At 42.0% G+C, this 12,731-nt stretch overlaps 1 protein-coding gene across 5 annotated transcripts in view; it reads left to right on the forward strand.

The window, feature by feature from the left end:
• Positions 1-12,731, forward strand: part of TRIM2 (tripartite motif containing 2) — a 57,283-nt gene that overhangs the window by 18,352 nt on the left and 26,200 nt on the right. For 2 of the 5 annotated variants that reach the window (XM_063107961.1, XM_063107962.1), the window contains exons 3-5: positions 3,784-3,935; positions 5,086-5,266; positions 6,139-6,862. In XM_063107961.1, coding sequence (XP_062964031.1) covers positions 3,784-3,935; positions 5,086-5,266; positions 6,139-6,862 — 1,057 coding nt within the window. Of the gene's footprint in view, positions 1-3,780; positions 3,936-5,085; positions 5,267-6,138; positions 6,863-12,731 lie in introns of all 5 variants that reach the window. The other 3 variants (XM_063107963.1, XM_063107964.1, XM_063107965.1) reach the window with 3 other exon arrangements.

A 12,731-nucleotide genomic window follows, 5' to 3' on the forward strand; every position in this document is an offset into this window, starting at 1 on the left:
AACCTAGATTTATAATTGTATAGATTATATTATTTTATGCATTTGTATTTTACATCATAAAGAAGTTAGAACCAACAATACATGAATACTATTATATTTATCTATGTAGTTACCTTTGCCTATGTTCTTTATTTCTTCATGTGGATTCAAATTACTGATTCTTTCAGATCAGATTAAAGGAATCCCTTTAATCCCCTAAAAACAATTAAAAAAAAAATTCTATAAAGCAGGTAGGCATCTTAGATGTGGAGATATGTCTTTCATCCAGTTTGGGGAGTTTGCAGCCATTATTTCTTCAAATATTTCTTCTCCTTTCTCTTCTCTCCTTTTGGGTCTTTCATTATGCATATTTTGGTACACTTGAAAGTGTCCCACAGGCTCCTTAGGTTCTGTTACTTTTTCTTCATTCTTTTTTATTTCCACTCCTCAGACTGTATAATCTTAATTGTCCTATCCTCAGATTGACTGATTCTTTCTTCTGCCTGCTCAAGTCTGCTGTGGAATCCCTCTAGTGAATTTTTCATTTCAGTTATTGTACTTTTCAACTCTAGAATTTCAATTTGGTTTCTTTTTGTAATTTCTCTCTCTTTATTATTAGTATTCTCTATTTTGTGAGATATTGTTCTCATGGTGTTCTTCAGTTCTTTAGGTTTTCTCTTTAGTTCTGTGAGCATATATAAAAGAGTCGGTTTAAAGTCTAGTAAGTCCAATCTGGACTTCCTCAAGGACAGTTTCTATTAATTTCTTTATTTCCTGCTTGTGGGCATGTTCCCTTGTTTCTTTGATTGCCTCATTTTTTGTTGTTGTTGTTGTTGTTGAAAACTGGACATTTAAAATATTATAATGTGGCAACTCTGGAAATCAGATTCTCCCCATGCTAGGGTTTGTTGTTGCTGCTGATTATAGCTGTTTTTTGTTTAGTAACTTTTCTGAACTAATTTTGTAAATCTTTTTTTTTTTTTTTTTTGTCATGTGTGGCCACTGAAGTCTGTTCCATTAACTTAATTATCAGGTAGGGATATGACAGAGATTTTTTAACTCTGTCGTTTTCACTAATGCTGCTCCCCTGCAATCAATTTTTTAACAGATAAATAAAAAAGAGGGTTAGCAATAGTAATGGATGCTGAATCTTTCTCCTAGATGATGTACTCTGGTCTGGAAGCCTTCACATTTTTGATGACTCCATATTATTTTGCATACTTCCCTCTCCTCCCATGAGTAGCTTTCTTTGTCATCTTACTCCTCAGACAGCTGGGGAACTCCAACTCAGGCCAGAAATACAATTAATATGGTATAGTATTTGTGGTTTCTAAATACAATATGGACACTGATTCCCAAATAAAATTTGCCTTTGGCCCAGACCCATTCTAGACATGAAGCCATGCCTTCCTTCTCCCAAGGGAGGCATGAAAACTCAGTCCCAGCCTTGAGTGACTTGAGAAGTGTGCCAGTGGATTGAGTAAGCCCCATTAACGTGGCATATTTCCCCAGTCTGGACTCTTACATTAGCCCCAAAACCCTGAATAACCTGAAGGAAGAAGTCTTTCCACATTCTTTTTTTTTTTTTTTTTTTTTTTTTTTTAAAAAGATGACCGGTAAGGGGATCTTAACCCTTGGCTTGGTGTTGTCAGCACCACGCTCAGCCAGTGAGCGAACCGGCCATCCCTATATGGGATCCGAACCCGTGGCCTTGGTGTTATCAGCACCGCACTCTCCCGAGTGAGCCACGGGCCGGCCCAGTCTTTCCACATTCTATTCCTGGGCTGTCCTCTGGTACATTTGACTGATAGTGACACCCTAGTTTAAAAGAAACTTCAAGAGCACTGACTATGAAGGTGAAATATTAGTAAGTATTAATCTAGTTATCTATAGTCTAGAAATAAAATATGCTTGTAAAAATGAACCACCTTTGGCTGAAGCCATGAAATGACAGGGAATTTCACAGGAATTTCAGTTCACAGATTTCTGGGGATAAAGTTTTCCAAAAGAAAATTTCAGAATTCTGTGCAGAACACTCTTTTATCCTCCCTTCTACCAGTCCTTTAAAAAACAAGAAACCTCTTGGTTTAAGAGTTTTTTCAAATATTGAGTAAAATATTTATGATATGGGACTTATGTATTGTTGCCAAGTACTTGCTTTTCCAAATATAATTTCTAAAACTTTATGATAGGAAGATTTTAATATGACACTGTATATAGTTTTAGATCATTCTATTTCCTGAACACATGAAGGCAAGTAATATGGTAAAATGCCCAAATGCAACCCAAAGTGCAGTCTTCCCTCAGAGGGCACTGCCTCTCACTGGAGAGATCCCTTGGAAGGATCCCTTAGCTTATACAGCCCTTCAGCAAATAATTATCAACCAGTTTCCATATGCTGGGCTTTCTGCTGGATCAAATCAGACTTTGCCAAAATAAGGTGTGAATGACTAGTATCATAGTCTTCCCATGGGATATTCGAATTTTTATTTGAGTTAAAATACATTTTAATGGAATGTGTGAGAAGTGTTTTTGAGCAGAAGATGGATAAAGAAAGGAAACTTCCAATTGATTTTCCAAGCATATTTCTAAAAGATCTGTAGAGAAGCAATGTACACGGAGTGCCCTCCAAAATGTATTTTCAAACCCCTAATTTACTGTGTGCCTGCTTGATGCTACATGAAATTTATAATGATCTTGGAGGTAGTTTTAAGGACTTTCATCCGAATTTGGTTCATTGGAAAAGATTGTTTCCAAAACAGTGTCAGCAAACTGAGTGCTTTATTCCTGGGAGAATCAGTTCCAGAAAGTACTATGTAAAATAGTGAGTCTTAATAGGGAAGGAGATGTCCTTTGGGTTGCCTTTACACATGGCACCCTACTCATGGCTAAGAGCCTCCTTTCATTCATTCATTCATTCAGCAGTGTTATCGAATACCTACTATATACATGGCATTATCTAGGCTCTGCGTGGGAGAGTTCCTGTGGTCAGGAACTTGAAATGTTACAGATGTTTCATAAGTGGTGTATAAATAAAAATGCTTTGGTGGGTACATTCAGGTTGTAAAAATCCATCAAGCTGCATTAGGATTTATGCCCTTTTCTGTATGTGTTATGCATCCAAAAAAAGTTCCCCAAAAAAGTGCTTTGGGAATTCAAAATTGGAAGATGTTACTTCCGGCTAGGAGAATAGGGAAATGTCTCCACAAGGAAGTTTCAGGCTTTATATTATAGCATTACTGAGAGTTCAGTATAATCAGGATAAGGTGTTTTTATTTTCAGGTAGGCAGATGATGTTATCATTATAGCAGCATTACTCATGTTACATTATTCATTTTAACATTTAATGGGCTTTTAAAAAAGTAAATTAATATGTACTTTAAAATTTTTCTCAGTTTCAATTTTTACTATGACAAATCTCTCTATCTATCTATCTATCTATCTATAACCCACATGCACAAAAGCTCTTTTGGAGTCCTCAGTCATTTAGAAAGAGTATAAAGATTTCCTGAGACCAAAAAATTGGAGAACCACAGCCATACACTATTCTGCCTTAGGAGAGTGGCTGCAAAAAAAAGCTGTTTTTATGGCTCTAGCAGCAGCTTTAAAATCAGATTCACCTCTGTTTGAGACCTGTCACAGAAAAATGTGTCCTTCCTTTTCTCCTGTAAGTCTGGACATCATATTGCTGACATCTTGGGGTGGCAGTGAGAATTAAATGAGAGACCGCAAGGAAAGCGCTCAGTGCAGAGTAAGCACTCAACCAGTGACACCAAACCTGGAACTTTTCTTGTGTTACCACAGGTGATGGAATTTTACTGCCAGTCCTGTGAGACTGCCATGTGTCGGGAGTGCACTGAGGGGGAACACGCAGAGCACCCCACTGTCCCGCTAAAGGATGTGGTGGAGCAGCACAAGGCCTCACTCCAGGTCCAGCTGGATGCTGTCAACAAAAGGTGTGGCACTCCTCCCCCAGGCTCCCAACTGGCCACCTGTGCATGAGGCCAGGACTCATGGTCTCTTGTCTCAGTGTGATAGTAGGTTCTTGTTACCCTTCAAGGTATCAGTCTTTGTGTCATAAATTCTCCTTTGATCAGGGGCCTGTAGTCATAAAGAAGTGAGTGATGAAGGTTGTCTCTTGACCCTTGGTAAAATTCCAATCTCCTTATGTTATGAGTGGTGGCATTTTTGTTTTAGCATGATTATGATTAAGTGAGTTAAAGTGTATTTGATGAAAATGCTCTCAGGTGATCTCTGAAATTCATGCCTGAAACCAGGCTCCGGGAGGAGCCTTCCTAAGCTGCTGTCCTTGACACACTTACAGGCCCGTTGTATTGGCTCTGACTGGCTCCTTTCTATTTGAACCCTGCAAAATGGTTTCGAGCAGTGATTGCTCGATTTTCCTCGTTTTCCTGCATTTGGGCTCTTTCTTTGGCATGGAAATGAAGCGACTATAGCTGTGTGGTGCATGAGAAAGACCAAAGAGGAAATAAACAACCAGCTGAAAAGCAGACAAAATAAATCAAAGTGTGGTAATTCTACCCCAATAAAGGAACTTGGAAACATGAGAAGTTCCCAGGAACCTCTGAGTTTGGATAAGTTTTTTATGTGGTTGGGAAAAAGATACAGCTATACATTTAGAACAGTCTTTCTCAACCATGGGCAGTTATGCCCCCCAGGGAACATTTGGCAATGCCTGGAGACACTTTTTGGTGTCACAGCTGTGTGTGTGGGGGGGGGTTGCTATTGGCATCTGGTAGAAGACAGGATGCTGTTAAAACATCCTACAATGCATAGGACAGTCTCCTCTAACAAAGAATTATCTGGCCATAATGGCTCTTCAGAGAGTTTCAAATCCTTGTACCATCAATTATTAAAATTAGATGATTAAAGATAGATTGAAATACACATGGACCCTCGAAGTCTCTTCTCTCAAAGGCAGCAATTATGTCATGTCTTATTCATTCTGTTCTTTAGTTATTACTTTTTAAAGACAAAAGGCAGAGAAAAATAATTTTTCTTGTTTTAGAAAATATTGTGTTTGGATAGATTTTGGAGTATTTCTGAGTTGATGTTAAACAATGATCTTTAACAACTGTCCCTCAGGCTCCCAGAAATAGATTCTGCTCTTCAGTTCATCTCGGAAATCATTCATCAGTTAACCAACCAAAAGGCCAGCATCGTGGATGACATCCACTCCACCTTTGATGAGCTCCAGAAGACTTTAAACGTGCGCAAGAGTGTGCTGCTTATGGAACTGGAGGTCAACTACGGCCTCAAACACAAAGTAAGGCTTCCGTTGTTCTTACAGATATCCTGTAAAAGACATATCACAGCACTGGCTTACAGCACTGGCTAACAGCAGCAAATGGGACTCAAATGGGTCCTTAAGTGTTGCCCTTGTACAGTGAACAGGAGTTTTCATTTAATGGAACATCTAGCTATTTTTTTGTTTGTTTTCTTTTCTGTTTTCAGCAAAATTCTGAGTCTGTGACCTTGAGTATCAGTTTATAATATGACAAAAAGTGAAGTTGAATATAACGTAATGCTTTCAGGATTTAGAGTTAAACTGGATTGTTTTCCTTCCTTAATTATAATGTCTCTTAATTGCTCTCTCACCCACACCAACCTGTTAGTCAACTTCAAAGTGAACCCTGACTATACAGCTTTTGTTTGACTCTGCATGTCTATTCACAAAACCACGGATGAAAAGCTTCTGGTGTTCAGATGTGGAGACTTTTCATCTGTTAAATTTCTGTTCCTTTCGGTGGTGAAAGCAGGGAGAGGGGGAGTTAGACAGTAGGTAAAGATGCGGAATAATGAATATTTCAGATGTCAGGCATAGTAATTTGTTTGCCACGCTCTTAATGGTGATATTTCTGTTTGCCCCTATCCAAAACACATGATCCGAGAAATACATGTGTGCAAGAGACGCGGAGAGGCGGAAGGTACTGGGATGCAGGTTAGGATTTTGCATTAGATCTGGGTTCACTTGGTTCGATGAAATGCTGCGTGCTCGGAGCCGCCTGCGTGGGCAGGAGTAGAACTGCTCGTTCTTGCCCGCGGGGGCGCTGTCCGGGCGGGCGGGCGTGGCGGACGTCCACGGGCTGAGCCCTGCCCTGCAGGGGGCACTCACGAGGGCTTGGTTTTTCCCGGCAGGTCCTCCAGACGCAGCTGGATACTCTGCTCCAGGGGCAGGAGAGCATAAAGAGCTGCAGCAACTTCACGGCGCAAGCCCTGAACCACGGCACGGAAACCGAGGTGCTGCTGGTGAAGAAGCAGATGAGCGAGAAGCTGAACGAGCTGGCCGACCGAGACTTCCCCTTACACCCGCGTGAGAATGACCAGCTGGATTTCATCGTGGAAACAGAAGGGCTGAAGAAGTCCATCCACAACCTCGGGACCATTTTAACCACCAACGCCGTCGCCTCCGAGACGGTGGCCACGGGCGAGGGGCTGCGGCAGACCATCATAGGGCAGCCCATGTCCGTCACCATAACAACCAAGGACAAAGACGGCGAGCTGTGCAAAACCGGCAATGCCTACATCACCGCGGAACTGAGTACCCCCGACGGGAGCGTGGCGGACGGGGAGATCCTAGACAACAAAAACGGCACCTATGAATTTTTGTACACCGTCCAGAAAGAAGGGGACTTTACCCTCTCCCTGAGACTCTATGACCAGCACATCCGAGGTAGCCCATTTAAGCTGAAAGTGATCCGGTCGGCTGACGTCTCCCCCACCACCGAAGGCGTCAAGAGGCGCGTGAAATCCCCGGGAAGCGGCCACGTCAAGCAGAAAGCAGTGAAAAGACCCGCGAGCATGTACAGCACTGGAAAACGAAAAGAGAACCCCATCGAAGACGATCTGATCTTCCGCGTGGGTAAGCAGAGGGCGTACTGCCCTGATGCCGGCGTTCTGGGGGAACTGGGGGAGCGTGACTGCACGTGGGAACGCTGCAGAACTTCTGCAGGAAGGTGCTGGGAGATACTGGTGTAATTTGTCGGGTGAGCTTATGCAGGCTCTTTCTCTGGACATGTCATTTCCTCCCCTTTCTCCTCTCTCTTCCCTCCCCCCCTCCTCAAACCCCCCTCTTTTTTAACACTCCAAGTGCTGCATATTCATTGTAGAAATAGAAAAATCACAGCACTCGTAACCTGAACATTTTAAAGGACATGTTGGCGGTCTTTCCTTCCCACCCCCACCCCTTCCATGGTAGTGTCTTTAGAGCACTCTTGCCTAACTCAGAGGCAGAGAGATCATTGTCTCGGGAAACTTGTGTTTCTCTGAAATCCGCCAGCCCCGTGGGCAGAGCAGCGTGTGATGGCTCCTTGTCACTGCTTCTGCACTGTAAGGGGTGGGGATGGGAACAGTGGTGCTCTGCAAGCTTTGGTCACCTCCCACTGTTTGGAGTTGGAGAGCAGCCCTGAAAAGGGGAGGGTGGGTGGAAACTTGGAGAATGGAATGGGGTTGGGGCAGAAGCAAGAAGGTGCAGGATGAGCCAAGAGATTTGGGAATGCAAATAGCCCTTCCCTCCTCTGATTCATTGCCTCTCATTTTTTCTTAACTGTTTATTTTCTCAGTAGAAGGCAAATTAAATGTAAACAACAAAGGGCTTCGTAATTCTTAGGGAAAAAGATGTGCATTTTGGTTAGTTTCAGAAAGTTGCTTCAGCCTGCTTTCTTTTTCTCCCTGTTTAGTCCTACACTGCAATATCTCTAAAAGGGTGCTGCACAGTGTATTAACTGACACATGTAGAAAAACAATTCTGTGGTTCAAATCAATTGGGGAAAGCTTAGGCCAGATGAAGAAACAGATTTTTCTTTTTACTGCAAAGCTTCTCAGAAGCTTTAGAGTCTGCTGATGTGCACTGTTAGTCTCTGAGGCAGGGGAGGGATAACAGGCAGCACTTCCAAACTTTTCTAACCATAGAATTTTTCCATGGAACATCTTGGGAAACTAAGGCTTCTTGGAACATTCTTGGGCAAAGCGGCTGTATGTTAATACTTCAGACTGAATCTTGGTAAAGACTGTGGTATGATACATAACTTGTCTGTTCAGAGCTTGGAGGTCCTCATGCATTCACTGGTCATATGCGCAGTGTGGGTGCAGAGGTTGTTGATACACCTGCCAAAACAGAGCGGACGAGCTGGGATGGGTGCGGGATTGGGAGCCTCCCAGGTTTGCCATTCCAGTTCCACCACTTACTGGAGCCTCGGCAGGTCTCTCAGCTTCCCTGGACTTCAGTTTCCATGTCTGTGAAGTGAAAATGCAAAAATACCTGCTTCTCAGAACTGTTCTAAGTTCTGACCTTAATGCCTAACGTGGAGCAGGAACTAAATAAATGAGAGCTATTGTTTTTGTACATGTAATTGTTAAGGCTGTCAGATTTTCCCTACTATCTTTTCTTTTCGAAAAAACTTAACTTGCTGCTTCTCATTGATCTCCTGCATTAATAAATTCATTCTTCCATCCACCTCCATCCCCCAACCAAGTGACCTTAGTCTACTTCTCCAGGTAGTGTGCTGAGTGGCAAAAGGCTCAGATCTGAAGTTGGGCAGATCGAGGTCTGAACCCTGAGTCTCCTGGGCAACTGGGCAACTGGTTTACCCTTTCTAAACTTTTCTCCTCTGTGAAATAAAGGGAATGAAATATTACCTAACTTTTAAGGTTTGTAAGGTTGTTTTGAGGGTGAAATGAGAGAGAATTCTTATAATATGCCTGGCATTTGTCTATGTATAGCAAGTGCTCAATTAATGGTAGCTATGAATTTACTATTGTTATTATAATTAATCATCATCATCTCTCTCCTCTGACACCCAAGCAAGGAGACAGACAGACTTCTTAGAGGTATTCCTCCATTCCCCACAAACTATTTTGGTTTTGAGTCCCCAGCTCCCACGCTGGGGAATTCTTCTCCCCTCCTACCCATTGAGAAATGAAGTCCTAGTGATTCACTGGCACTGGAAAGGTGGAAACGTGTTTAAATGTTTAAACATCTGTAAAGAGCTCAGAACAGAGTGTGGCATACAGCATGATATCTGAGTTTATTAATGAAGTAAAGATGCTGTCTTAGTGTGCTAGGGCTGCCGTAACGAAATACCGCAGTCTGGGTGGCTTAAAAACCAGAAATTTATTTTCTCAGTTCTAAAATTGGAACTGTTTTAGAGTTAGAAGTCCAAGATCAAGGTGCTAGAAGGATTGGTTTCCTCTGAGGAAACCCTTGGTTTGCAGATGGCTGCCCTCTTGCTGTTTTGTCCTCACATGGTTGTCCCTCTGCACACTCGTACCCCTGGCGCCTCTTCCTTTTCTTATAAAGATACTAATCATATTGGATTAGGGCCCCATCTTGATGGCCTTGTTGTAACTTAATCACCTCTTTGAAGGCCTTATGTCCAAATATGGTTACATTCCGAAGTACTAAGGGTTGGGACTTCAACATATGAATTTTGGGAGGACCTAATTCAGCCCGTAACAGATGCTGTACACCTCAGGTATGTAGGAGCAGAAAGAAAGGCAAATCTTACTGGCCCATTCCTCTTTTTTTTATTTTTAAAATTGACAAGTAAAAACTATTTATGATGTATAACATGATATTTTGATATTGACTTTTTTAGATTCTATATATAAGTGAGATCATGTAGTATTTGTCTTTCTGTGTCTGGCTTATTTTACTTAACACAATATCCTCCAGGTTCAACTAAGTTGTCAGAGATGGGGCCGAGCCCGTGGCGCACTCGGGAGAGTGCGGCGCTGGGAGTGCGGCGATGCTCCCGCCACGGGTTCGGATCCTATATAGGAATGGCTGGTGCACTCACTGGCTGAGTGCCGGTCACAAAAAAGACAAAAAAAAAAAAAAAAAAGTTGTCAGAGATGACAGGATTTCCTTATTTTTTAAGGCTGAATTGTGTAAATATACCATGTTTTCTTTATCCATTCATCTGTTGATGGACACTTAGCCATATCTTGACTATTGTGAATAATGCTGCCATGAGCATGGGAGTGCAGATATCTCTTCAAGATAGTGATATCAATTTTTTTAGATATATACCTAGTAGTGGGATCTTTTAGATATATGCCTAGTAGTGGGATTACTGGATCATATTTCTATTTTTGATTTTGGGGGGAACCTCCATATTGTTTTTCAAAATGGCTCTACTAATTTACATTTCCACCAGTTCTCTTTTCTCCACAGCCTCAGAAACACTTGCTATCTTTGGTCTTTTTTTTTTTTTTTTTTTTTGCATTTTTTTGTCATTACTCATACCTATGGTACATGTAGTTTGATTTATATATAATTCTATTCCCTAACTGTATAGAAAATGTGATATAATGCTGAAGGGAAAAACTAGGCTACAGAATGGCACACAAATTATTAATATAAAAAGATAAAAATATACCAAAATACTAACAGTGGTTATCTCTAGGTTGAGGAATTATGAATAATGTTAATTTTCTTTGTCCTCCCCCACCCCGCATTTTTCAATGCTGTCTATAGTTAGCATTAAGAATTTCTTTCTACCTTTTTTTTCCCTCAAAAAATATATGTTGCATGCATTCAAATAGATCGACAGTCCAAGAATATTCTCTGACAATGCATCATTTAGCCTAGGGTTCACCAAGCATACAAACACATCTCTAAATAATATTTTATCACTTGTTCTAGACAGTTTAGTGAAGTCTTCTCCATAAACTCTTTCGGACCCAACTTGGCATTGAGAATCTCCCAAGTGCCCAGTTTGGAGTTGGGTCTTCCCGCTGAGCGGTGGGCTGGCCGATGCTGTGAATCTTAATGAATGCGGTAGAGTGCAGAGTGCGGGGCCAGCGTTCCCACCTGCACGAGCTACCAAGCACCGGCCTCGACCGAGGCTTGCAGGATCTTCAGCTCCTGATACTCAAAACAGACGTTTAGGGAAAAGGAGATGAGGTGAGAGCGAATTCGAAGCGTTACCCAACCTTTGGCCAGTGCCCAAGGGTTAAGATTGCGGTGCCAGCGGAGAGCGACTGCTGGGGGTTCCAGAGTGGGCTCCGAGGGCCGCATTTGCACAGCGGCGGCGCACGGGTGCGGGCCGGTAGCGGCGCACGGGTGCGGGCCGGTATCTTATTTCTTTCTACGCGGTGCGAAGTCCGGTCCCGAGCAGGCCTCCCCGAACCCAGAGGGGCCACTCTAGCCACTGAAGGGCCCGGGATCCTTTAGCTGACCCTTGCCCTCGGAATCCTCTAGTGGAAGATGACCGCCGCCCCAAGGCCCCGCACACCCCCGGGGCTAAGGAGCTCTTCTCAGGCCTCGAGCGCACCCAACGGCCCGGCGGACGGCAGTGGTGCGGCTGGACCCTCTTCTGTCCTCTTCTGTCCTTCTGTCCGGTGGGAGGTGCTGTCTCATTGTGGTTTCAATTTGCATTTCCCGGATGATTAGTGATGTTGAGCATTTTTAAAATATACCTGTTGGCCATTTGTGTGTCTTCTTTTCAGAAGCGTTTATTCAGATCTTTTGCCCATTGTAAGATCAGGTTATTTGTTTTCTTACTGTTGTTTGAGTTCCTTATATATTTTGGATATTAACCCTTTTTCAGATACGTGGTTTGCACATATATTCTTCTATTTTGTAGTTTGTCTCCTTTGCTGTACAGAAGTTTTTTAATTTAGTCCTGTTTGTCTATTTTTGCCTTGTTGCCTCTGCTTTGGGGTTATATCCAAACAGTCATTGCCCAGACCAATGTCACGGAGCTTTTCCTGTATGTTTTCTTATGTTTCAGGTCCCATGTTTAAATGTTAATTCATTTTGAGTTGATTTTTGTATATGGTATGAGATTAGGGTCCAATTTCATTCTTCTGTATGTAAATATCCAGTTTTCCCCAGCACCATTTATTGAATAGACTTTCCTCCTCATTGCATGTTTCTTGGAATCTTTGTCGAAAATCAGTAAGCTGTAAATGTGTGTGTTTATTTCTGGGCTCTCCATTCTGTTCCATTGGTCTATATGTCTATTTTTATGCCTGTACCATGCTGTTTTGATTATTCTAGCTTTGGGATTGATTTTGAAATCAGGTACTGTGATGCCTCCAGCTTTGTTCTTTTTGCTTAAGATTGTTTGGGCTATTTGGGAGTTTTCGTGGTTCTATATGAATCTTAGGATTGCTTTTTCTATTTCTGTAAAAAAGTCTTTGAAATTTTGATAAGAATTGCACTGGATCTGTAGATTGCTTTGGGTAGTATGGATATTTTAACAATATTAATTCTTCCAGTCTATTGACACAGGACATCTTTTCATTTATTTGTGTTGTCTTCAGTTTCTTTTATCAATGTCTTACAGTTTTCAGATCATTCACCTCCTTATTAAATTTATTCCTAAGATTTTTTGGGTTTTTTTTGGTATTCCTCTTTATGTGCTAATCCAGAGTCCAGTCAACATTCAACATTTGCTGTGCAATAACATACCTCAAAAAACATTTCTAAGGCACTTAGTACCTGCCAGGCATTATGTTAGATAGGAATATAGAGATGAAAGAAATGAGATATCCTCCTTCAAAGAGCTTACAGTTTAAGGTGACTGTTGTATAACCAACTCTAATTCCAGGGGTTAGGAGATGGAAATCTATAGAAATGAGAAGGAGTTTAAACCTGGACTTGAAGGATGAGTAGTGAAAGGAAAAACCCCAGCCCAAGCACAAAATAAGACACACCAGGAGACAGGGACTCAACCGAAGTGTATTAGGCAGGCAGAATGAACAAGTGGGCTGCCCTCTCGAAA

The sequence above is a fragment of the Cynocephalus volans genome, chromosome 9, assembly GCF_027409185.1.
Source record: "Cynocephalus volans isolate mCynVol1 chromosome 9, mCynVol1.pri, whole genome shotgun sequence".
Classification (NCBI taxonomy): Eukaryota; Metazoa; Chordata; class Mammalia; order Dermoptera; family Cynocephalidae; genus Cynocephalus; species Cynocephalus volans.